Consider the following 26,712-nt stretch of genomic DNA (forward strand, 5'->3'; position numbering starts at 1 on the left):
TTAAATCTTGATTTAAAGGGCCTGGGGATTTAAAGGCCGCACCTCTTCTGGTTGAGGCCCAGCCCCTGCTCAGGACTTCGGGGCATACCCTGAAATCCTTTAAATTACTTTCACCCTGGTGGCTGTTCAAGGGAAGGCAGAGCGCCAGAGGCAGAAGAATACGGTCCGTTCTATTATTTTTCTAACGCAACACCCCCCCCCCCCACGTGGCAAAGTGAGTGCACAGACGGTAAATATTAGTGTGTCTATGTTATACCCCTCCCCCGCGCTGTGTCTGTCTTGCTTGTTTCGACCAGCGGCTCTCAACCCCCCTCCCAACCTGGGATGGGGGGAGTTATTATTTTTCATTTCCTAGGCAGATTACGCAGCTCCGTTCATTTTTCCCCTTTTTCCTGAGCTGATGGTGAATTTTGCTCTGACATGTCCTAAAATCCTGGGCCGGAGCAGAAAGAGGCGATTTCGTGCTGGTTTCCTGAGAGACAGTCAAGTGCAGGTTTCAGAGTAGCAGCCTGTTAGTCTGTATCCGCAAAAAGAAAAGGAGGACTTGTAGCACATTAGAAACTAACAAATTTATTTGAGCATAAGCTTTCCTGAGCTACAGAATTCCTCCTCCCTCCACCCCCAGTCGCTCCTAGGAGCCTGGGATTCCTGCCACAGCCCCTGGGAGGTTTTTGCTCAACTCCCCTGCCGGTCCGTGTCACTGTGTCGCTCAGGGCGCAGTAATAGGTCCCGGAGTCGCTCAGTTCGCTGGACGGTTTCCACAGGTGGAAGGATTTGTGCTTTTTGTCATGGGTGGCATTGAACCCTTTGGTGATCCCTTCATCCGAGTCCTCCCTTCCCAGGTCCTTCAGGAAGAGCCTGGGGGGCTGGTTGGGGAACTGCACGTACCAGAAGAGATAGGGAGAAACAGCCTCATAGGTGCAGTTAACAACCACAGATTCTCCTCGGGAGATCAGGACGCTGCCTTTGGTTTGGGTGACTGAGTCTCCATTGGTCTGTCCTGCGCGGGGAAAATAGCGTATTGTGTGCACTTAATGTAATAGCAACAAAATAGATACACAGACACAATAAAAACAGAATAATATAAACACTCGGAGTAGAAGTACGGTATATACGGAGAGACATAACAGCAGCTTAATGATACACAAGTTAATATACATGTAACAGACACATCATGGAAACACGCTGAATATATAGAGATATAATAATATAATAGTTACACTGAGATGTAATAGAAACACAGTAAATAGGAATAAGAACATTGTAGATGTTCAGAGATAATAGAAAGACAACAGACACAGATATAATATAAACGTATTAGGCACATTCAGATATAACAGTAACATGTTGAAAGAAGGTAACATAACAGAAATAGTACATAGAAACAGATTAGATACAGGGAGGCACAATAAATACATAATAGGTGCGCTCAGATAAAATAAATACCATTGGAGAGAGACGTGATACAAACATACTGTACATACATTCAGATATAACAGAAACGTAACAGATCTGAGAAGACATAATAGGAATATACTGGTTCAACTCCTTTCTAATAGACATACGGTAGATACAGAGATCATGTAGACATCACAAATGCACTGAGATATAATGGAAATACAATGCATGCATAACACAGACCTACTGTATAAGCACAGATATAGTGCGTTGTATTTCCATGCATAATACAGACATATAAACACACACAAGATTTTAGACACTGTTAACATCGTGAAGTATGCGGATAAGGTTATCCACTGGAAGAATACAATGGGAACAGGCTGAGGGATGGAATCTCACCCACTTAGAACAGACAGCATCAGCACAGCAGCGACCCAAGCTAAAGGCATCCTTGGGTCTTCCTGGAATGTGGGACCGAGAGAGGGAGGGAGGGAGAGCTGGTGCCACCGACAGCAAGAACTGGTTTATCTTTTGATCGTGGTTTCTGTAGAGGAGCGAAGGGAAGAATGTTGCCCTTTAGATGATGGTTTAGAAGAACCGATTGTGTCTCTTTGGTGGAGCGCCTCTCGTTTGAATAGCCGCACAGGAGTGGCTGTCTCTACTCTCTAAAGTGCTTCAGAAATGGTACTTCTGGAGATGGAAGCTGTTTGAGGATTACAAGGGGCGATGGTGGGAGGGACCGTGGTAAGAGAGAAGCGAACTCCCCGGCCAGGAAAATACGGTGTAGTCTGTTCTGTTGTCCGGGGCAACATCGCCCTCACGTGGCAAATATAATTTCACTGTTGAGAAATTTTACTAGCAGAAGCGAAGTTTCTCATATCTTTGCAGCCAGTAAAGCAGCCTTTTCTAGGGTGTCAGGGGGTATTTTCTCAGGCATGGTAAGGGTGGGTTTATGCAAAATCTATCTAATTATGAGATTACTCTGTGAGTGTGTGTATATACACTGTATAAACTAAAAAGCCCATGCATGTATAATGTGTGGCTGTGTTTGTGTATCTATTATGCGTACCACAGGGGGACCTTCTGTTTAGATATGTTCCTGCTTTTAAGTTAAATTGTGTTGCGTCTTATTCCCCATAATGCCAGAAATCGTACACCCACTTTAAGGGAAATCACAGGGCCGACTATGAGCAGAGACGGAGAGAAATATTATTCTTAATCCTTTTATAGAAAATACCCCCAGTCCCCATGACTTCCCAATCGCTCTCAGATCCCAGCCCGCAGGTTCCTGTGCGCGGTTTTTGCTCCGTTGCTCCCCTGATCTGTTTCTCTGTGTCTCCCACAGCGCAGTAATAGGTAGCGGGTCGCTGGCTTCATTGGAGGGTTTCCCGAAAGGGAAGGATTTTTGCTTCTCATCCTGTGTAACGCTGAACCCTCTCCTGATCCCTTCATCCGGGTCCTCCCTTGCAATGTGCCTCGGGAGCAGCCCAGAGGGCTGGCTGGGGAACTGCGCCTACCAGAAGGGATAGGAAGAAAAAGACTTGTAGGTGGCGTCTGAGAAACATACTGTCTTCTTACGAGATTATAACGCTGCCTTGTTTGAGTCACTGGGTCTTCATAGGTCCCTTCTGTGCGGGGAACGAAGCAACACAGACTGAGCGTAGTGTCAAGGGCAGCAAAATAGACATTCGGAGATAACAAAATAGATGGACACAGAGCAAATAGAATCATAATAGGTAGACAAAGATAGAATAGAAACATAATAGATATACTTAGACATAATATACAGATAATAGATACATAACACCTTCACTCAGAAACAATAGAAACATCATAGATACTCTCAGATATGAGATACATAATATTTGCATTCCAATATACTATAAACTTGATACTCATATAACAGATATATAGTACAGACACAGCTACTAGAAACAAAATCGATACATACATAGGTAATGGAAACATGAAATAGATAATGATATAATAGAAACATAGCCATTATACTCACATAATAAACACATAATAGATATATTCAGGTGTAACGCACACATAGTAGATACAAATATATTCGATACATAATAGAACAGGAGGACTTGCGGCACCATAAAGACTAACAAATTTATTTGAGCATAAGCTTTCATGGGCTACAGCCACTTCAACGGATGCATAGAATGGAACCTAGAGTACGAATATATATATATATATATATATATATATAATCTTATATACATACAGAGAAGGTGGAAGTAGCCATACAAACTGTAATTAGCCTCTTACAGTTTGTATGGTTACTTCCACCTTCTCTGTATGTATATAAGATATATATCTTCTTACTCTAGGTTCCATTCTATGCATCCGATGAAGTGAGCTGTAGCTCACAAAAGCTCATGCTCAAATAAATTGGTTAGTCTCTAAGGTGCCACAAGTCCTCCTGTTCTTTTTGCGGATACAGACTAACATGGCTGCTACTCTGCAACCATACATAATAGAGACACTCAGATTTCACAGAAACTTAATAGATACACTCAGGTGCAACCTACATATAATGGATACACACATAAATATTCGAAACATAATAGAGACACTAATATCATTGAAATATAATAGATACAGACTTAAATATTAGAAACATTCTAGATAGACACAAATAAAAACACAATACGTATACTCAGAGACAATATGAACATAACATATATATGCAGATATATTACACACATCCTGGATGCATACAGAAATATTGGACACAGGATAGATAAACTCAGAGATAATGACCACAGACCAGAATTTAGGCTTTGAGACAAATGCAGTGATAGAGACAGGGTTATCTCATTGAAGAAAATACTTTTTTCTCAGGTTTCAGAGTAACAGCCGTGTTAGTCTGTATTCGCAAAAAGAAAAGGAGTACTTGTGGCACCTTAGAGACTAACCAATTTATTTGAGCATGAGCTTTCGTGAGCTACAGCTCACTTCATCGGATGCATACCATGGAAACTGCAGCAGACTTTATATATACACAGAGAATATGAAACAATACCTCCTCCCACCCCACTGTCCTGCTGGTAATAGCTTATCTAAAGTGATCATCGGGTTGGGCCATTTCCAGCACAAATCCAGGTTTTCTCACCCTCCACCCCCCCACACAAATTCACTCTCCTGCTGGTGATAGCCCATCCAAAGTGACAACTCTTTACACAATGTGCATGATAATCAAGTTGGGCCATTTCCTGCACAAATCCAGGTTCTCTCACCCCCCCTCCCAAAAACCACACACACAAACTCACTCTCCTGCTGGTAATAGCTCATCCAAACTGACCACTCTCCAAGTTTAAATCCAAGTTAAACCAGAACATCTGGGGGGGGAGGGGGAGTTGGAGAAAACAAGAGGAAATACGCTACCTTGCATAATGACTTAGCCACTCCCAGTCTCTATTTAAGCCTAAATTAATAGTATCCAATTTGCAAATGAATTCCAATTCAGCAGTTTCTCACTGGAGTCTGGATTTGAAGTTTTTTTGTTTTAAGATAGTGACCTTCATGTCTGTGATTGCGTGACCAGAGAGATTGAAGTGTTCTCCGACTGGTTTATGAATGTTATAATTCTTGACATCTGATTTGTGTCCATTTATTCTTTTACGTAGAGACTGTCCAGTTTGACCAATGTACATGGCAGAGGGGCATTGCTGGCACATGATGGCATCTATCACATTGGTGGATGTGCAGGTGAACGAGCCTCTGATAGTGTGGCTGATGTGATTAGGCCCTGTGATGGTGTCCCCTGAATAGATATGTGGGCACAATTGGCAACGGGCTTTGTTGCAAGGATAAGTTCCTGGGTTAGTGGTTCTGTTGTGTGGTATGTGGTTGTTGGTGAGTATTTGCTTCAGGTTGCGGGGCTGTCTGTAGGCAAGGACTGGCCTGTCTCCCAAGATTTGTGAGAGTGTTGGGTCATCCTTTAGGATAGGTTGTAGATCCTTAATAATGCGTTGGAGGGGTTTTAGTTGGGGGCTGAAGGTGACGGCTAGTGGTGTTCTGTTATTTTCTTTGTTAGGCCTGGCCTGTAGTAGGTGACTTCTGGGAACTCTTCTGGCTCTATCAATCTGTTTCTTTACTTCTGCAGGTGGGTATTGTAGTTGTAAGAAAGCTTGACAGAGATCTTGTAGGTGTTTGTCTCTGTCTGAGGGGTTAGAGCAAATGCGGCTGTATCGCAGAGCTTGGCTGTAGATGATGGATTGTGTGGTGTGGTCAGGGTGAAATCTGGAGGCATGCAGGTAGGAATAGTGGTCAGTAGGTTTCCGGTATAGGGTGGTGTTTATGTGACCATTGTTTGTTAGCACTGTAGTGTCCAGGAAGTGGATCTCTTGTGTGGACTGGACCAGGCTGAGGTTGGTGGTGGGATGGAAATTGTTGAAATCATGGTGGAATTCCTCAAGGGCTTCTTTTCCATGGGTCCAGATGATGAAGATGTCATCAATATAGCTCAAGTAGAGTAGGGGCTTTAGGGGACGAGAGCTGAGGAAGCGTTGTTCTAAATCAGCCATAAAAATGTTGGCATACTGTGGGGCCATGCGGGTACCCATAGCAGTGCCGCTGATCTGAAGGTATACATTGTCCCCAAATGTGAAATAGTTATGGGTAAGGACAAAGTCACAAAGTTCAGCCACCAGCAGGACAGTGAGGTGGGAGGAGGTATTGTTTCATATTCTCTGTGTATATATAAAAGAAGCCCTTGAGGAATTCCACCATGATTTCAACAATTTCCATCCCACCACCAACCTCAGCCTGGTCCAGTCCACACAAGAGATCCACTTCCTGGACACTACAGTGCTAACAAACAATGGTCACATAAACACCACCCTATACCGGAAACCTACTGACCGCTATTCCTACCTGCATGCCTCCAGATTTCACCCTGACCACACCACATGATCCATCATCTACAGCCAAGCTCTGCGATACAACCGCAATTGCTCCAACCCCTCAGACAGAGACAAACACCTACAAGATCTCTGTCAAGCTTTCTTACAACTACAATACCCACCTGCAGAAGTAAAGAAACAGATTGATAGAGCCAGAAGAATTCCCAGAAGTTACCTACTACAGGACAGGCCTAACAAAGAAAATAACAGAACGCCACTAGCCGTCACCTTCAGCCCCCAACTAAAACCCCTCCAACGCATTATTAAGGATCTACAACCTATCCTAAAGGATGACCCAACACTCTCACAAATCTTGGGAGACAGGCCAGTCCTTGCCTACAGACAGCCCCGCAACCTGAAGCAAATACTCACCAACAACCACATACCACACAACAGAACCACTAACCCAGGAACTTATCCTTGCAACAAAGCCCGTTGCCAATTGTGCCCACATATCTATTCAGGGGACACCATCACAGGGCCTAATCACATCAGCCACACTATCAGAGGCTCGTTCACCTGCACATCCACCAATGTGATAGATGCCATCATGTGCCAGCAATGCCCCTCTGCCATGTACATTGGTCAAACTGGACAGTCTCTACGTAAAAGAATAAATGGACACAAATCAGATGTCAAGAATTATAACATTCATAAACCAGTCGGAGAACACTTCAATCTCTCTGGTCACGCAATCACAGACATGAAGGTCACTATCTTAAAACAAAAAACTTCAAATCCAGACTCCAGTGAGAAACTGCTGAATTGGAATTCATTTGCAAATTGGATACTATTAATTTAGGCTTAAATAGAGACTGGGAGTGGCTAAGTCATTATGCAAGGTAGCCTATTTCCTCTTGTTTTTTCCAACTCCTCCCCCCCCCCGATGTTCTGGTTTAACTTGGATTTAAACTTGGAGAGTGGTCAGTTTGGATGAGCTATTACCAGCAGGAGAGTGAGTTTGTGTGGGGGGGTGGAGGGTGAGAAAACCTGGATTTGTGCTGGAAATGGCCCAACCCGATGATCACTTTAGATAAGCTATTACCAGCAGGACAGTGGGGTGGGAGGAGGTATTGTTTCATATTCTCTGTGTATATATAAAGTCTGCTGCAGTTTCCACGGTATGCATCCAATGAAGTGAGCTGTAGCTCACGAAAGCTCATGCTCAAATTGGTTAGTCTCTAAGGTGCCACAAGTACTCCTTTACTTTTTTCTCAGGTTGTCTAATGGAATCTTACTCTGCACAAACAGGATCAGAATAGCCAAGACTGAAACCACTGTGCTAAGTCCTCACACCAAAAAAAGAACTGATCTGCCTCTGTATCCAGCAGTCTCTGTGCAGGGAAGAGAACGGTTTCAAACCACAGGAAAAGCCTCACAAAGGTTTATGCAGTCTCTGAACTAGGGACCCCACCTCCACGAATCCCATACAGCTGACTACATACAAGTGACTTTCTCTGCTCTGCAAATGCTTCTGGTTGGTGCTGCCACAGATGCTTGAGCTTGAGGGCTTAGGGGCAGGTAGGTAGGTGGCAGAAGAGAACAGAACCCGTGGGGTGGGAAAATATTGTCATTTGTATTATTTCTTAGACTCCGCTGTGCCCCCTAGGAACAAAGCGTCTGCAGGGGAGGAAAATCATGTTATCAAAGGGGGGGTTCTGATAACTTTGCGGGTCAGGCAACTTTCTGTACACACCTCTATCCCAACACAGAGAGGACTTTCCCCTCATCTATCTATCCCTGGGCAGGCAGTGCAGAGTTGTGTTGCTGTAGCAACACAGTGATTGTCTTATAAATAATCTGGTTGTATTCTTTCTTTCTTTTTTCCTTTTCACATGCCAATAATAGTCACATTCAAATAATACAACAGAGGTGCTGATCTCATAGGAAAAGTTGGTTTATATTCATGGATTTTTTTTAACCTCATATTGTGCCTCATGGTTCCCTCTGAAGGGGATTTTCCTAGAACTTTTTCTGAAGGATCAAATCTCACTTGTCACCTAGGTAAACAATTAGTCACACAGAGACCTTTGTAAATTTGGCCCCAAACGGTTTAGTCATCTCTTTTCTTCCCTGATCTCCCCTCTCCTCTCCACAACATGGAAGCACACCCCATATCCCCCTGCCCCATTGCCTACACACATAGCCTGGAGTGTAGTATTTATTGTATGGGGCTAGTCTCTAAGGTGCCACAAGGACTCCTCATTGTTTTTCCTGATACAGACTAACATGGCTACCACTCTGAAACCTGTCACCATGCAAGGCACTGAATTTAGCCATATGAAGTGGAAATCCATCAACTTCATGAAAAAAATCGTGCAGATACAGACACATCATCTTCTTTTCCAAATGCAAACAGATGGACATAATACCAAGAGGACTGAAGGTAAAAAAATCCATTACAATCAACATACCACTCAGACTATGGTGAGAGATTGTGCCACACACTCTCAAAGATACTGCAGAACCACCTGATCAACATCCTCTACAGCAAACAGGAGAAGATCAAGAATGAGGTCTCAAAACTGGAGACTCTCATAAAAAACCCCAAACTTCCTCGTGGCTGGACTTTACAAAAACTAGACAAACATTTATAACACACACTTTGCTTCTCTACAGAGGAAAAAGGACACAAAACTATCTAAACTCCCACGTTCCACAAGGGGCCATAACAGTGGTACCCTTAACTCACCCAGCAATATTGTTAATCTATCCAGCTAGACTCTTAGCTCAACAGAAGAGTCTGTACTATCTCTTTGCCTCCGTTTGCCCCACCAGACCCAAGAACATGGTACATTTCCACCACACCACTGAACAGCACACTAACCCTCAGCTCTCATCCCCTAGTGTCCCTCCTCTTATGCTACATTGATGACATCTTCATCATATGGACCTATGGTAAAGAAGCCTTTGAAGAATTCCACCTGGATTTCAACAATTTCCACCCCACCATCAACCTCAGCCTGGACCAGTCCACACAAGAGATCCACTTTCTGGACACTACAGTGGAAATAAGTGATGGTCACATAAATACCACCCTATACTAGAAACCTACTGGCCACTGTACTTACCTATATGCCTCCAGCTTTCATCCAGACCACATCACATGATCCATTGTCTACAGCCAAGCTCTAAGATACAACCACATGTACTCCAATGCCTCAGACAGAGACACACTTACAGTTTCTCTATCAAGTGTTCTTACAACTACAATATCCACCTGCTGAAGTGAAGAAACATATTGACAGAGCCAGAAGGGTACCCAGAAGTCACCTACTACAGGACAGGCCCAACAAGGGAAATAACAGAACACCACTGACATCACATACAGACCACAGCTGAAATCTCTCCCGCACATCAGTGATCTACAGCCTATCCTGGAAAATTATCCCTCACTCTCCCAGACCTTGGGAGACAGGCCAGTCCTCACTCACAGACAGCCCCCCAACCTGAAGCAAATACTCACCAGCAATTACACACCACACAACAGAACCACTAACCCAGGAACCTATCCTTGCAACAAAGCCCGTTGCCAAATCTGTCCAGGTATCTTTTCAAGAGACACCATCATAGGAACTAACCAGATCAGCCACACTTTCAGGGGCTCATTCACCTGCACATCTACCAATGTGATATATGCCATCATGTACCAGCAATGCCCCTCCGCCATGTATATTGGCCAAACCAGACAGTCTCTACGCAAAATGTCCACAAATCAGACATCAAGAATTGTAACATTCAAAAAACAGTAGGAGAACACTTCAATCTCCCTGGACACTAAATAACAGACTTAAAAGTCACCATTCTTCAACAACAAAAATTTCAGAAAAAGACTTCAAGGAGAAATTGCAGAACTGGAATTAATTTGCAAACTTGACACCATCAAATTAGGCCTGAATAAAGACTGGGAGTGGATGGTTCATTACAAAAAGTAATTTTCCCTCTGTTAATACTCACACCTTCTTGTCAACTGTTGGGAATGGGCCACATCCACCCTGAAATGAATGGGCCTCATTAGCACTGACCCCTCACTTGGTCAGGCAACTCCCATCTTTTCATGTGCTCAATATTTATACCTGCCTACTGTATTTGTCACTCCATGCATCTAATGAAGTGGGTTTTAGCCCATGAAAGCTTTTGCCCAAATAAATTTGTTAGTCTCTAAGGTGCAACAGGACTCCTTGTTGTTTTTGCTGATATAGACTAACATGGCTACTCCTCTGAAACCTTTCCCAAAAGAGTTAATCCCTACTGTACATTTAATTATCAATTGCAAAAGACTGGTGTTACCAGGCGGTGAAGTGAAATCTTATTTATTTAGACTCAATACTCGCTAAATGGGGGGAGTTTCGTTTCGCAGAAGGTGATATGCTACATTTGTGAATCATTTTTTTTTCTAGCACTATCTATGGTCACTTCACAATTTTATCTGTCTGTCCATCTATCGATCCCTCATCACATAAACATCAAAGTATCTGGGAATATTGTAGTTTTTGGTAGAGTCATAGAAGTGGAAGGGTCCTCAAGAGGTCATCTTGTCCAGTCCCTTGCACTCATAGCAGGACCAGCACCATCTAGACCATCCCTGACAGGTGTTTGTCCAACCTGCTTTTAAAAATCTCCAATGATGGAGATTCCACAACCCCCCTAGGCAATTTATTCCAGTGCCTAACCACCATGAAAGTTAGGATTTTTTTCATAAACCTCCCTTGCTGCAATTTAAGCCCATTGCTTCTTGTCCTATCCTCAGAGGTTAAGGAGAACAATTTTTCTCCCTCCTCCTTGTAAGAAACTTTTAGATATTTGAAAACTGTTATCATGTCCCCTATCAGTCTTCTCTTTTTCAGACTAAACAAACCCATTTATTTCTATCTTCCCTCATAGGTCATGTTTTCTAGACCTTTAATCATTTGTGTCACTCTTCTCTGGACTTCCTCCAATTTGTCCACATCTTTCCTGAAATGTGGTGGCCAGAACTGGACACAGTCATAGAATCATAGAATATCTGGGTTGGAAGGGACCTCAGGAGGTCATCTAGTCCAACCCCCTGCTCAAAAGCAGGACCCATCCCCAATTAAATCACCCCAGCCAGGGCTTTGTCAAGCCTGACCTTAAAAACTTCTAAGGAAGGAGATTCCACCACCTCCCTAGGCAACGCATTCCAGTGTTTCACCACCCTCCTAGTGAAAAAGTTTTTCCTAATATCCAACCTGAACCTCCCCCACTGCAACTTGAGACCATTACTCCTTGTCCTGTCCTCTTCCACCACTGAGAATAGTCTAGAACCATCCTCTCTGGAACTACCTCTCAGGTAGTTGAAAGCAGCTATCAAATCCCCCCTCATTCTTCTCTTCTGCAGACTAAACAATCCCAGTTCCCTCAGCCTCTCCTCATAACTCATGTGTTCCAGACCTCTAATCATTTTTGTTGCCCTTCGCTGGACTCTCTCCAATTTATCCACATCCTTCTTGTAGTGTGGGGCCCAAAACTGGACACAGTACTTCAGATGAGGCCTCACCAATGTTGAATAGATGGGGACGATCACGTCCCTCGATCTGCTCGCTATGCCCCTACTTATATATCCCAAAATGCCATTGGCCTTCTTGGCAACAAGGGCACACTGCTGGCTCATATCCAGCTTCTCGTCCACTGTCACCCCATGTCCTTTTCCGCAGAACTGCTGCCTAGCCATTCGGTCCCTAGTCTGTAGCGGTGCATTGGGTTCTTCCATCCTAAGTGCAGGACCCTGCACTTATCCTTATTGAACCTCATCAGATTTCTTTTGGCCCAATCCTCCAATTTGTCTAGGTCCCTCTGTATCTTATCCCTGCCCTCCAGTATATCTACCACTCCTCCCAGTTTAGTATCATCCACAAATTTGCTGAGAGTGCAATCCACACCATCCTCCAGATCATTTACGAAGATATTGAACAAAACCGGCCCCAGGACCAACCCCTGAGGCACTCCACTTGACACCGGCTGCCAACTAGACATGGAGCCATTGATCACTACCCGTTGAGCCCGACAATCTAGCCAACTTTCTACCCACCTTATGGTGCATTCATCCAGCCCATACTTCCTTAACTTGCTGACAAGAATACTGTGGGAGACCATGTCAAAAGCTTTGCTCAAGTCAAGATACAATACATCAACTGCTTTCCCTTCATCCACAGAACCAGTAATCTCATCCTAGAAGGCGATTAGATTAGTGAGGCATGACCTTCCCTTGGTGAATCCATGCTAACTGTTCCTGATCACTTTCCTCTCATGTAAGTGCTTCAGGATTGATTCTTTGAGGACCTGCTCCATGATTTTTCCGGGGACTGAAGTGAGGCTGACTGGCCTGTAGTTCCCAGGATCTTCCTTCTTCCCTTTTTTAAAGATTGGCACTACATTAGCCTTTTTCCAGTCATCCGGGACTTCCCCGGTTCACCACGAGTTTTCAAAGATAATGGCCAATGGCTCTGCAGTCACAGCCACCAGTTCCTTTAGCACTCTCGGATGCAACTCATCCAGCCCCATGGACTTGTGCACGTCCAGTTTTTCTAAATAGTCCCTAACCACCTCTTTCTCCACAGAGGGCTGGCCATCTATTCCCCATGTTGTGATGCCCAGCACAGCAGTCTGGGAGCTGACCTTGTTCGTGAAGACAGAGGCAAAAAAAGCATTGAGTACATTAGCTTTTTCCACATCCTCCGTCACTAGGTTGCCTCCCTCATTCATTAAGGGGCCCACACATTCCTTGGCTTTCTTCTTGTTGCCAACATACCTGAAGAAACCCTTCTTGTTACTCTTAACATCTCTCACTAGCTGCAGCTCCAGGTGTGATTTGGCCCTCCTAATTTCATTCCTACATGCCCAAGCAATATTTTTATACTCTTCCCAGGTCATATGTTACAAATTACACCTGGTAGAACACGCACACCAGTGCTGCGAATTACACCTCGTAGGACACACACAGTTTGAATCTAGGCTGAGGCACAGAAACAAAGTCCATAACTGCAGAGTTCCCAAAAGACACTAAGTTTATTATGCTCGAGCATGGTGCCCCCCTGCTAGCCAGGAGGGGACCCTGAATGCAGATTATACAAAGGTTATATACCTTTTAGCAAAGCATGTTGCCCTCATGCATCGGAAACCTTAGCCAATAAACAAACCCTTGTCTTATCTACCACCTATCCCTGCTTGGTGCATTCCTCGTGCTATACCAGTATGTTAATTACACAGCATGGTCCTAAAGCTATGCATCAGTAACTTTTATTATCAGGATGGGAGGCCTCACATCAAGGCCAAGAGACAGGGAGTTAGAGACCGACAAAAACCAGATATTGGGAGTCAAGGCAGGCTGGAGACAAGGAGGAGGATTTTCACAGGGATTCAATATCTAAGGATTACTCCTCCTGGTGTATGATGTGCTGGCATTTAAACAATGGTGGGCCCCAAACCAAAATGGAGTCACATGTGCAAACTTTTCCTTAACACATATGCCCAACCTTCCACTTCTTGTAAGCTTCTTTTTTTATGTTTAAGATCTGCTAGGATTTCACCGTTAAGCCAAGCTGGTCGCCTGCCATATTTACTATTCTTTTGACACATCGGGATGGTTTGTCCCTGTAACCTCAACAGGGATTCCTTGAAATACAGCCAGCTCTCCTGGGCTCCTTTCCCCTTCATGTTAGTCCCCCAGGGGATCCTACCCATCCGTTCCCTGAGGGAGTCGAAGTCTGTTTTCCTGAAGTCCAGGGTCCGTATCCTGCTGCTTACCTTTCTTCCCTGTGTCAGGATCCTGAACTCATCCAACTCATGGTCACTGCCTCCCAGATTCCCATCCACTTTTGCTTCCCCTACTAATTCTTCCCGGTTTGTGAGCAGCAGGTCAAGAAAAGCTCCCCCCCCTAGTTGGCTCCTCTAGCACTTGCACCAGGAAATTGTCCCCTACGCTTTCCAAAAACTTCCTGGATTGTCTATGCACTGCTGTACTGCTCTCCCAGCAGATACCAGGAAAATTGAAGTCACCCATGAGAACCAGGGCGTGCGATCTAGTAGCTTCCGTGAGCTGCCGGAAGAAAGCCTCATTCACCTCATCCCCCTGGTCCGGTGGTCTATAGCAGACTCCCACCACTACATCACTCCTGTTGCTCACACTTCTAAACTTACTGCAGAAAAACCTGAGTGTCTCTGGATTATCGTACTGGAGCTCTGAGCAGTCATACTGCTCCCTTACATACAGTGCTACTCCCCCACCTTTTCTGCCCTGCCTGTCCTTCCTGAACAGTTTATAACCATCCATGACAGTACTCCAGTCATGTGAGTTATCCCACCAAGTCTCTGTTATTCCAATCACGTCATAATTCCTTGACATCACCAGGACCTCCAGTTCTCCCTGTTTGTTTCCAAGGCTTTGTGCATTCGTATATAAGCACTTGAGAGAGCCTGCTGATCGCCCCTCATTCTCAATATGAGGCAGGAGCCCTCTTCTCACAGACATTCCTGCCTGTGCTTCCTCCCGGTATCCCGCTTTCCCACTTACCTCAGGGCTTTGGTTTCCTTCCCCCGGTGAACCTAGTTTAAAGCCCTCCTCACTAAGTTAGCTAGCCTGCTCACAAAGATGCTCTTCCCTCTCTTCGTAAGGTGGAGCCCGTCTCTGCCCAGCACTCCTCCTTCATGGAACACCATCCCATGGTCAAAGAATCCAAAGCCTTCTCTCAGACACCACCTGCATAGCCATTCGTTGACTTCCACTATTCGGCGGTCCCTACCCAGGCCTTTTCCTTCCACGGGGAGGATGGATGAGAACACCACCTGCGCCTCAAACTCTTTATCCTTCTTCCCAGAGCCACGTAGTCCGCAGTGATCCGCTCAAGGTCATTCTTGGCAGTATCATTTGGTGCCCACGTGGAGAAGCAGGAAGGGGTAGCGATCCGAGGGCTTGATGAGTCTCGGCAGTCTCTCCGTCACATCGCGAATCTTAGCCCCCGGCAAGCAGCAGACTTCTCGGTTTTCCCGGTCAGGGCGGCAGATAGATGACTCAGTCCCCCTGAGGAGAGAGTCCCCGACCACCACCACCCACCTCCTTCTCTTGGGAGTGGTGGTCATGGAACCCCCCATCTCAGGACAGCGCATCTCATGCCTTCCAACCAGCGGAGTCTCCTTCTGCTTTCTCGTCCCAGACGTATCATCTGGTCCCCTCCCTGCAACGGTACCTGTGGAGAGAACATGAAAGCAGTTAGTTACCTGTGTCTGCGTTGCTGGAACCCGGACATTCCCCCTTCTTCTGGAGGTCACATGTTGCCAAGCTTCTTCTCTGGCCTCTTGGCTCCAATGTGCAACCTGCTCTAAATCTTTAGAGCTTTGTCCCCGTAGAAGCATATCCTGACTTTTGTCCAGAAAATCCTTCCTTTCTCGTATGCAACACAGGGTCGTTATCTGTTGCTCTAGACCTTCAATCTTCTCTTCCAGTATGGAGACTAGCTTGCACTTTGTACACACAAAGTCGCTTCTGTCCTGTGGAAGAAAGACAAACATGGCACATCCAGTGCAGGTCACAATAGCTGAACCCCTCCCTTCCATACCACCTTCTTACTATGAGCTTCCTCAGAGAAGTTGGCAAGATGTAAGCCTCACTGGGCTCACTCCAGGCGAACTCCCAGGCAAACTCCTGCTGTGTGCTGCTCTGTTGTCCCCTGCTGCTCAGCTGGTTGGGAAGCTCTGGCTATTTTTAAACAGCCAGGCTTCCCTGAAACAAACAGACAGCCCCACTGCCCGCCCCCTGCAGGCTACCAGCCAATCAGACACTCGCTCAGGCTCTCACACTGCCCTCCCAGCAAACACACGCTGGGATACTTACTCAGCAAACAGGCACTGCACTCCGATACTCACCAATCCCAGGCAAACTCCTGCTGTGTGCTGCTCTGCTGTCCCCCCCTGCTCAGCTGGTTCGACAATACTCCAGTTGAGGTCTAATCAGTGCAGAGTAAAGTGGAAGAACTACTTCTCTGTCTTGCTTACAACACTCGTCCTAATACATCCCAGCATGATGTTTGCTTTTTTGCAACAGTGTTGCACTGTGGACTCATATTTAGCCTGTGATTCACTCTGACCCCTAGATCCCTTTCCGCAGTACCCCTTCCTAGGCAGTCATTTCCCACCCTGCATTTGTCCTTATTGAATTTCATCCTATTTACCTCAGCCCATTTCTCCAGTTTTTCCAGATCATTTTGAATTTTCATCCTATCCTTCAAAGTACTCACAACCCCTCCCAGCTTGGTATCATCTGTAAACTTAATAAGCGTACTCTCTATGCTACTATATAAATCATTGATGAAGACATTGAAAAGAACCAGACCCAGAACTGATCCCTGCAGAACCCCACTCGTTAGGCCCTTCCACTCGAACTGTGAACCATTGAGAACTACTCTCTGGGAGCCGTTTTCTAACCAGTTATGCACCCGCCTTATAGTAGCTCCATCTAGGTCGTATTTCCCTATATTTTCTTAATAAGAAGGTCATGCGAGACTGTATCAAAAGCCATTCTAAAGTCTAGATATACCACATATGCTGCATCCCCCCCCCCCCCCATCCACAAGGCTTGTTATATCTATGGTCACTTCACAAATGCAGTGGAGGCTGGTGCTATAAGGTTTATCTGTCTGTCCATCTATTGACCCCTAATCACACAAACATCGAAGCATCTGGGAATATTGTGGTTACTTTCCTGGTTTCACCTTTAAACCTGCTTCATTTTTTTTTCTTTTCTGAATTTGGTTACCTTATAATACTGCCTAAGAGTCCAACTTTCTCACGTTGAAGGAACAGCCAATCCCTGGGTGGTGTGGTAAGGCAAGAGAGATTAGTAGTTTCTTATTTTAAAAGAGGAGGCTATTTTACATGGTTTGCCTACAGGCCATAGTTGCTAAAACATTAAGGTGATGGGGAACATTATAAAAATGATGATAGATGGGTGGGTGGATGGATGGATAGATAACGGGCCGGGTCGGATAAACCAGGGGAGGTTCCACTTGAGAGGGAAACTCACAGCGTGACCCAAAACACATTGACCTCAACATGAGTCTGTCCTCAGGCCCTAAATTCGGATATTCTAAGGAGCCTGGGGGCGTTAGGCGCATTGGCGCCGACTCTGTGGTTGCTCCGGGGCTGGAGCACCCATGGAAAAAAATTAGTGGGTGCTGGAAGATCCGCTGTTGGCAACGGCCAATCAGCGCTTGAGCATGCGCAGCGGCCCGCATCAGCTCTTTGGCTGGCTGCGGCCAATCAGCTGTTTGGCGCCAAGTCCCCGCCTGTCAGCTGTTTCCCCTGCAGCTGCTGAAGCTCCCAGGGGCCTCTCACCGCAGGCAGATGTGAGGCCTTTTAATTTCCAGGGCACGGCAGCTTCTGGGGTAACAGCAGAGGGGTGGGGGAGTTGGGGGCAGCCCCTCGGCAGGGGGCTGGGGGGAGATGGGCGGGCAGCTTCTCAGCTGGCCCCAGGAGGCTGCTGGGGAGAGTACGGGCCGGGGGGTTTCTCAAGGACGGAGCCAGCCATTCTCAGCCCACCCTGGTGTCTCCCCCAGGATCTGTGCCCCGCTCCAGCCAGGAGAAACCAGCTGTGGACCCCCTTAGTGCTGGGCAAGGGGACAAACCAAAAGACATGGCTCCTTTAAGAAAAGTTTGCACTTGTGTCTGATGAGTGAGCTTAGGCTGGGGCCAGTAGCTCACCCCCTCCCCGGGCTCCATCCAGCCAGTCGGGTGCGCCCAGCCATGGCCAAAGGTGAGAGGGGCTTCACTGCAGCCCCAGGTGCAAATGAGCAGCCTCCCACAGCCCGGACCCGGCCTGTGCCCGGCTCTGGGGGATCCCAACCCCTATGGTTCTGACCAGGTCCCGGGGCTCCGCATCCCTTCCCCCGTGCGTGGGGGGACAGGAGGGGGCAACACACCACCGGTACTTCTAGCCGCATCCTCCCCGCGGGCTCTTCTCCAGGGCCGGCTCTCACGCCTGGCAAAGTAACTCTTGCCTAGCGCAAAGCTGTCTCCCCCGCCCCCAAGCCCAGATCAAGCCTGCCTGAGGGGCTTTTCCTCCCAGAGAGGAAGATTATCCCCTCCCCAGCCAATCAGCTTCCCCTCCTCCCCGCGTCAGGAAGGATTGATTCCCTTCCCCTGGAGCCATTCCTGCCCTCGCCCCCCCGCAGCTCCCGGGGATTCCTTCCCTTGCATCCACACCCCTGTACCAGCGACATGTCAGGAGCCGCTGCCTCGCTCCACCTTGGGACACCTGAGCTGCAGCCGGTGGAGGAAGCAACCGTCCCCCCCCCCCATTCCTCCGCCTTTGGCCATGCCCCCCCCAGGGGCTCCCCTCCCACAGAGGTTGCAGAGTGTGTGAGGGAGTCGGGGGTGGGCTGCAGCCCCGGGGACTGGGAGGAGCTGGAGCGACACAGCCTCGCCACACAGCAGGATGAAGAAACGGGTCGTTTCCGTGCTGGGCTGTTGAATTAAATGTCTCTCTGGCTCGGGGTGGGCACCTTCTGGGCTGGCCGCAGGGGGCGGGGCTGGGGCTGGGGGGGAGACAGAGCTGCTTTGAGTGCGTGGCTGGGAGCGGGTGCTAAACAGAGCCACCAGGAGGTGGGCAGCAGAGAGAGAGAGAGATGGGAAAAGGGACACCGGTGGAGAGCAAGAACTGGGAAACATCAGGAAGGGGTTTCAGAGTAGCAGCCGTGTTAGTCTGTATTCCCAAAAAGAAAAGGAGGACTTGTGGCACCTTAGAGACTAACAAATTTATTTGAGCATAAGCTTTCCTGAGCATCCGATGAAGTGAGCTGTAGCTCACGAAAGCTTATGCTCAAATAAATTTGTTAGTCTCTAAGGTTAGACAAGTCCTCCTGTTCTTTTCACCTATGGTTAGGCGCCCTAATGCCGCTGAAGGACGTCTTTTTCTAGACTTCTTTAGAACCCCCTCTAAAATGTTCAATTCCTCCTTTCTGGCTTCTTACCTTCTCCTCTCCCCACCCCGCTTGTCTCCCTCCCCACCTACACACACAAATACCCAGTAGGGGATTTGTTGTACGGGGCCGCCCCTGGCTGTCACACTGTGTCTCTCCGAGCACAGTAATACACGGCTGCGTCTGCCAGCCTCAGCCTGCGCAGGGCGAAGGTGCTGTTTTCTTTATCTTTGGAGATATGCAAGGTTCCCTCTGGGTCGGGGCTATGAGCGGTTCCACTGAATCCAGTCACTATAAATTCGGGTCCTCGGTTCGGAAACTGCCGGTACCAGAATATATTATCACGGCTGGCTGAGGGATGAGAGCAGGTGAGGTTCAGTTCAGCTCCCTCCAAAGCTTCTGCTGAGACCGGCTGCTGGATTTCGGCTCTGCCCCTGGCGCCTCGGCAAGAAAACCAGACAGAGAATTAAATTAGTGAAAATTAAATTTCTAAGGAACTTTCGGGTAAATTCCCCCTCCCCAATCCCCATCCTTCCTGGGACTGTCATGCCTGCTTAAACCTCTAGGAAGAGAGAATGAAGGAGGGAAGGGGGAGATAGAGGGGGTGTATTGGGTTAGATGGATGGATGGATATCGGAAACACGAAATCTTACTCAAAACAAGAACCAGCACAATCGCTGAGCCCCTGATAGTTCCCATCATCAGAAAAAAATCTGGGTGTCTCTGCTCTTCTGCAGGGGTCAGCCCCTTGTCTCTCTCTCCAGCCCCGAGGACAGGCACTGTAGGGGTTACCGGTGCACACTCGAGGGAGAGAGACTCACGCAGTGATGCTGCTGTTTTATTCTGGGATGTGTCTCTCTGTGTCTCCGCTTGGTAAGTGCCCTGTGTCTGCCAGGAGGCGGGCTCAGAGGGATGACATGGGAGCTCGACGGCACGAAAAAGCCAAGGCGTGGAATAGACCCGCGGGTCATCGCGTCTACACGGAGCGCTTCTGCTTGGACTGCGGCGCCCTCTGCCGGACAACTGTAGAAGTGTTCAACAGAACCCTTCCCCCCCCCGCCCCATAACTTTCCCAAGGGAGTACGTCTCTGCAGCACACAGGGATGGTTTGCAAAGGGCCGGTGTTGTCAGGCAGTCCCAGCGCAGTACTAATTTACCCGGAATTCCCGCTAAATCGTGAGAGATTATTAAAGCAGAATGGGATTGACTAATTAATTGCGCAATAATTGGAGTTTCCTCCCAGGTAATATTTTTGGCCAGGTGGAAGAAAACGAGAATGTTGCAACGTGTTGCTATATAAGATATTGTCCTTGCAGCTGGAATGAGACGGGTTTTTGGTTGTTTTGGGCCATGGTTTTACCTTTTACTGGGCTTCCGATTTCTCTCCGAAGAGGATTTTCTTTTCCAAAGTATCAGATCTCACCAGTCGCCTAGGTTCCTAATTAGGCGCACAGAGACGTTTGTAGATTTGGTCCTAACTGTTTTATTAATTTATTTTTTTCTTCTCTGATCACCCTTGCTCCCCCCCCCCCGCATTCCTCCCCCCCACCCCGGAGTGAGATACTTATTGTACGGGGCAGCTCCTAGCTCTCACACTGTGTCTCTCAGAGCGCAGTAATACACCGCTGAGTCTGCCAGCCGCACTCTACGCAGGGCCAATGTGCTGGATTTTCTGTCTTGATGGATGTATAAAGCTCCCTCTGGGTCCATGCTGTTAACGATTTCCTGGTAGCCAGAGACTATAAACTGGGGTCCTCGGTTCGGGAGCTGCCTGTACCAAGCTATAGTTTCAGTGGTGATGGAACCGTGAGAGCAGGTGAAGTTCAGTTCCGCTCCCTCCAAGGCTTCCGCGGAGCCCGGCTGCCGGATCTCGGCTCTGCCCGGGGCGCCTAGGGGAGAGAACGCCGCAGAGAATTAATCTAGTGGGCACGAAACTTCTAGAGGTGTTATGTCGCCAAACCCCATCCTTTCCCTGTGACTGCCAGGTGTGGTTAGAAGAGCTCAGAAGGGAGAACGCGCAAGGGGAGAGAGAGACTGGAAAATTTGTAATCTTACTCACTTGAAACAAAAATCAGCACAAGCACTGAGCCCAGCATTGGTACCATGGTCACAGGGGAATCTCGGTGTCTCTGCTCCTCCCCAGGGATCAGCCCCTGGTCTCGCTGCCTTGTCCCTGTGGAAATGGGCAAGGGGAAGAGTTGCCCGTTTTCTACAGAGGTGACGACTAAATAACAGGCAAAGATGCTCCTGCCGGAGCTGGAGGTGTGAGTGAGGGGGGAGGGCATAAACACGTTTCTCCCTCCCTCCCTCTCTCTCTCTCTCTTTGAGCTGCTTTTCATCTGAGCCTCCAAAGCTGCGTCTCTCAGGAGGCAGGCGCGGGCTCGGAATGGGGGCAGGGGAACTCGGTCGACTTCGTGAAAAGCCAGGCCAAGTAGTAGACACAGGTGTCATTATGTCTATATAGGGACCATTTTTTGCTTCTACTGCAGGGACGCCTGGCTGTGATAGATGGATGGAGAGATAGATCTGGGATGGATAGATAAGAATGGCCCTACTGGGTCAGACCGAAGGTCCATCTAGCCCAGTATCCTGTCTCCCGACAGTGGCCAATGCCAGGTGCCCCAGAGGGAATGAACAGAACATGGAATCATCAAGTGATCCATCCCCTGTCACCCATTCCCAGTTTCTGGCAAAGAGAGGCTAGGGACACCATTCGGGCTAATAGCCATTGATGGACCTATCCTCCACCCTGTCATGGTCTTGGCCATCACAACATCCTATGGAAAAGGTTGATGGATGCGCTGAGTGAAGTGCTTGCGGAGGTCTTGGAAGGGTTTATTTACTTCCATGGTTTTACCCTTCCCTTTACTGTTCTTCTTAATTCCCTCTGAAAGAGACTTTCTTAGAAGTTTTCCAAAGTACCACCTCTCATCAGTCACATGGGTAAATAATTAGGTGCACAGAGATGTTTTTGTAAATTTGGCCCTACATATTTTATTCCTCTCTTTTCGTTCTCCCTGGTCGCCCCTCTCCCAGGCACCCACTGAAGCGTTCCCCACCTTCTGCTTACACCAGAAGGTTTATTAAAGGGGGGCAGCCCCTGGCTGTCCCACTGTGTCCCTCCGAGCACAGAAATACACCACAGCGTCTCCCAGGCTCACACGATGCAGGGCCAGGGTGCTGGACAGTCTCTGTTGTCGGAGATGTGCGGGGCTCCCACTAGCTTGGGGCTCTTAGTGGTTTCCTTGTATCTGCTAACTACAAACTGAGGTCCCGGGTTCGGGAGCTGCCAGTACCAGACTGTGCTGTCACTCGCCTTAGTGGTGGGGCGAGAATCCCTCAACTGAACAGTGTCAGTTTTCCTATAGAATATGGATCTCTCACCCGTGATCAAACTCGAGTTCATGTGTTTTAAGATTCAGTGACATTGAACTGTCTGGTTGCACTTTCCTTCGAGAACAGGGCTAGGGGCAGCTTTCACCAGAGTTGCTCATGAGAGGGTTGATGTGTTCTGCTCTTTCCTGATTTTTACCTTACTTGATGATTCATGACATTCACCATCATTGCTGAAATGGTAACACTCCAGATTAGGGCACAGATGGAAAACACAGGGAGATAAAGTATCTGAGAGAGGAACAGAAAGAGAGATGTTTCTGTTCCAAGTTTGCAGACTCCCCCCGCCCCTTTCTGCCCCAGAGTCGACCCCGGTGCCCGCCCCCCGACTGCTCTGCAGAGATCCTGCACGGTTTTTGCTCAGCTCCCCTGCTCCCCAGTGTCTCTATGTTGCTCACGGCATAGTAACAGGTTGTGGAATCACTCAATTCGCTAGACGGTTTCCACAGGTGGAAGGATTTGTGCTTTTTATCGTGGGTGGAATGGAACCCTTTTCTGATCCCTTCATTCGAGTCCCCACTGTGACAGGTTGGGTCACAGAAACCCCCTTGGGACAGCCACTTGATGTGCTGGGACTACCTCTGAGTCCATTTTCCCAGGCAGCTTGGGACTTCAGTACCTTGCCTGGTTGTGCCGGACACTCTAGTCTGCTACAAACACAGACCCAGGTCTGAACCACATCCCCCAAAAGCTGCAGGCTTAGCTGAAAACAGCTTAAGAAGTGCTCCTGTCTCCAACACCGAGATAGCCCAGTTCCCAATGGGATCCAAACCCCAAATAAATCCATTTTACTCTGTATAAAGAGTATACAGGGTAAACTCATAAATTGTTAGCCCTCTATAACACTGATAGAGAGATATGCACAGCTGTTTGCTCCCCCAGGTATTAATACTTGCTCTGGGTTAATTCATAAGTAAAAAGTGATTTTATTAAATATAAAAAGTAGGATTTAAGTGGTTCCAAGTAATAACAGACAGAACAAAGTAAATTACCAATCAAAATAAAACAAAAACATGGAAGTCTAAGCCTAATGCAGTAAGAAACTAAATGCAGGTAAATCTCACCCTCAGAGATGTTCCAATAAGCTTCTGTTACAGACTAGATTCCTTCCTAGTCTGGGTCCAGCAATCATTCACACCCCTGTAGTTACGGTCCTTTGTTCCAATTTCTTTCAGGCATCTCTTTGGACAGGCTATCTCTTGAGCCAGCTGCAGACAAAATGGAGGCTTTTCCAGGGGCTTATATAGTCTTTCTCTCTTGTGGGTGGAAACCTCTCTCTCCCCCTGTGTAGAATCACCGCTACAAGGTGGAGTTGAGGAGTCACATGAGCAAGACATATGTCCATGCATGACTCAGCTCTCTACAGGCCAACTCCATTGCCCACATGTTAGTTTGAACATTCCCAGGAAAGCTCGGATGTGGGTTGGCCCCTTTCAATGTTCATTGTTAGCCAAGTACTCCCAATTATTTGAATAACCCCTTCAGACTACGTTGACCAAATGAGTTTTATGTGCTTCCTCCAGCAAACACTTTAAATACAAGCATAGAGCCAACGCTCATAACTTGAGATATAAAAATGATGCATGCATACAAATAGGATGAAAACACTCAGTAGATCATAACCTTTGCAAAGATAAGTTACTTGGCATATGTAGCTGTCAAGGTTCCTTCCCCACTCCGAACTCCAGGGTACAGATGTGGGGACCTGCATGAAAAAACCCCTAAGCTTACTTTCACCAGCTTAGGTTAAAACTTCCCCAAGGTACAAACTATTTTACCTTTTGCCCTTGGACTTATCGCTGCCACCACAGAACATCTAACAGAGATATAATTTGGAAAGAGTCGGTTTGGAAACATCTTTCCCCCCAAAAAATCCTCCCAGACGTTACACCCCCTTTCCTGGGGAAGGTTTGATAAAAATCCTCACCAATTTGCATAGGTGACCACAGACCCAAACCCTTGGATCTTAAGAACAATGAAAAAGCATTCCGTTCTTAAAAGAAGAATTTTAATAGAAGAAAAAGTAAAAAGAATCACCTCTGTAAAATCAGGATGGTAAATACCTTACAGGGTAATCAGATTCAAAACATAGAGAATCCCTCTAGGCAAAACCTTAAGTTACCAAAAGACACAAAAACAGGACTATCCATTCCATTCATCACAGCTTATTTTCTCAGCCATTTAAAGAAATCATAATCTAACGCATATCTAGCTAGATTACTTACTAAGTTCTAAGACTCCTTTCCTTTTCTGTCCCTGGCAAAAGCATCACACAGACAGAGAGAGAGAGAGGCTTTGTTTCTGCCTCCTCCCAGCTTCTGAAAGTATCTTGTCTCCTCAATGGTCATTTTGATCAGGTGCCAGGGAGGTTATCCTAGCTTCTTAGCCCTTTACAGGTGAAAGGGTTTTTCCTCTGGCCAGGAGGGATTTTAAAGGTGTTTACCCTTCCCTTTATATTTATGACAGTAGCATAGAACATATTCTAGTTATGTCATATTTACATTCATAAGCATATTTCTATAAAGCATTATAGGGTGCAATGTCACACTCCCTTCTCAGGTCCCTCAAGAAGAGTATGGGGGTGGAGGGGGGTTGTGGTACTGCACGTACCAGAATGCATAAGGAGGAGCATAGGAAATTGATAGGTACAATTCAGAAGCACAGGTTCCCCTTGGTAGATGATAACGCTTCCTTCAGTTTGGGTCACTGAGTCTGCTCCATAGGTGCCTTCTGTGGGAGGAAAAGAGCAAAACAGATACACTGAGATATAACAGAACCAGCGATTAGACACTCCTAGACAACTTCCATGTAACAGATACAAACAATTCAGCACAAAAATGATAGATAAACACAGATACAATAGAAATGTGGCAGATTCACTAGGACATAATAGCAACACAAAGTCTGCACTGAGAGACCGTGAACACATAAATGGATACAATCAGATACAACGGCAATATAATAGACTCGAATATACAGTCATAGAGAATATTGACACTCAGACTCACCAGACACACAATACATGCAATCAGGTAAAACAGAAACATAATATGAGCGGATTTAATACAAAGAGAGCATTGACGCACATAGACAATACAAACATAAAAGATACAATAGAATATAATATAAGCACTTCGTGATCTTAAGCTTTGAAACAAACTAAATTATGAAGACAGGATAAAGACATGGTTGGACAAAATATAACCCAGCTGAGAAATGGAAAGTTATTACTTAGAATCGACATGACTATCACAGTGGAGAGCCAAGTTAGACGCATCCTTCGGTTGGGGAAGGCAAGAATTCTGTCCTTAAAAATGTGCCTTAAAATGAATGTTGTATCTTTGAGCAGCAGATGTCGGAACAGCATGAACCCAACTTCACAGGAGGGATTCTCTCTGCTTTGTAAATGCTTCTCAATGCTACTGTCAACTTCTGAAGGGCAAAGAGGGCTCGGTTGTTGTCAGGGGAAGACAGAGAGCATGGGAGAAGAACGGGCTGTTACTTCTATTGTTATTCATTTAGCGCCACACCGCACCCGAGTGGCAAAATGTGTTCACAGTTGGGCAATGGTTGCAGCAGGTATTCTCACACCTTTGCCTGTAAATCAGCCTTTCCCACAGAGAAGGTATTTTTCTTATGCATGAGGTGGGATGGTAAAGACTCTCTCTCTCTCTCTCTCTCTCTTTATCGGTCCGTGTGCCCTGGGCAGCTGAAGTTCCCTCAACTTATCAGCATCAGTTTTCCTACAGAATATGAACTTCTCCACTGTGATCAAGGCAGAGTTCCGGTGCTTTTATTGGTTTAGTTTCAGTGATATTGGTTGCACTTGTCTTCAAGACCATAGGGTGGCGGCACCTTTCACTGGGGTTGCTCATGAGTGGGTTCATTTGTTCTGGTCTTTCCTGATTTTACTTTAGTTGGTGATTCATGACATTCACCATCGTTTCTGAGATGGTAGCACTCCGGATTAGGGCAAAGAAGGAAAAAACAGAGAGCTAAAATGTGTGTGAGTGAGAAAAAGAGAGAGATTTCTGTTCCGAGTTAAATTCTTGCAGTCTTCCGCCCTTCTG

At 46.8% G+C, this 26,712-nt stretch overlaps 1 gene segment (V, D, J or C); it reads right to left on the bottom strand.

Moving 5' to 3' along the window:
• Positions 1–554: 554 nt before the first annotated feature.
• Positions 555–2,032, bottom strand: LOC140896817 (T cell receptor alpha variable 18-like). The segment is given in 2 exon segments: positions 555–1,000; positions 1,805–2,032. Coding segments are annotated over 2 exon segments (492 nt in total).
• Between the last annotated feature and the right edge of the window lie 24,680 nt (positions 2,033–26,712).

This window comes from Lepidochelys kempii, chromosome 13 (genome assembly GCF_965140285.1).
Source record: "Lepidochelys kempii isolate rLepKem1 chromosome 13, rLepKem1.hap1, whole genome shotgun sequence".
Classification (NCBI taxonomy): Eukaryota; Metazoa; Chordata; order Testudines; family Cheloniidae; genus Lepidochelys; species Lepidochelys kempii.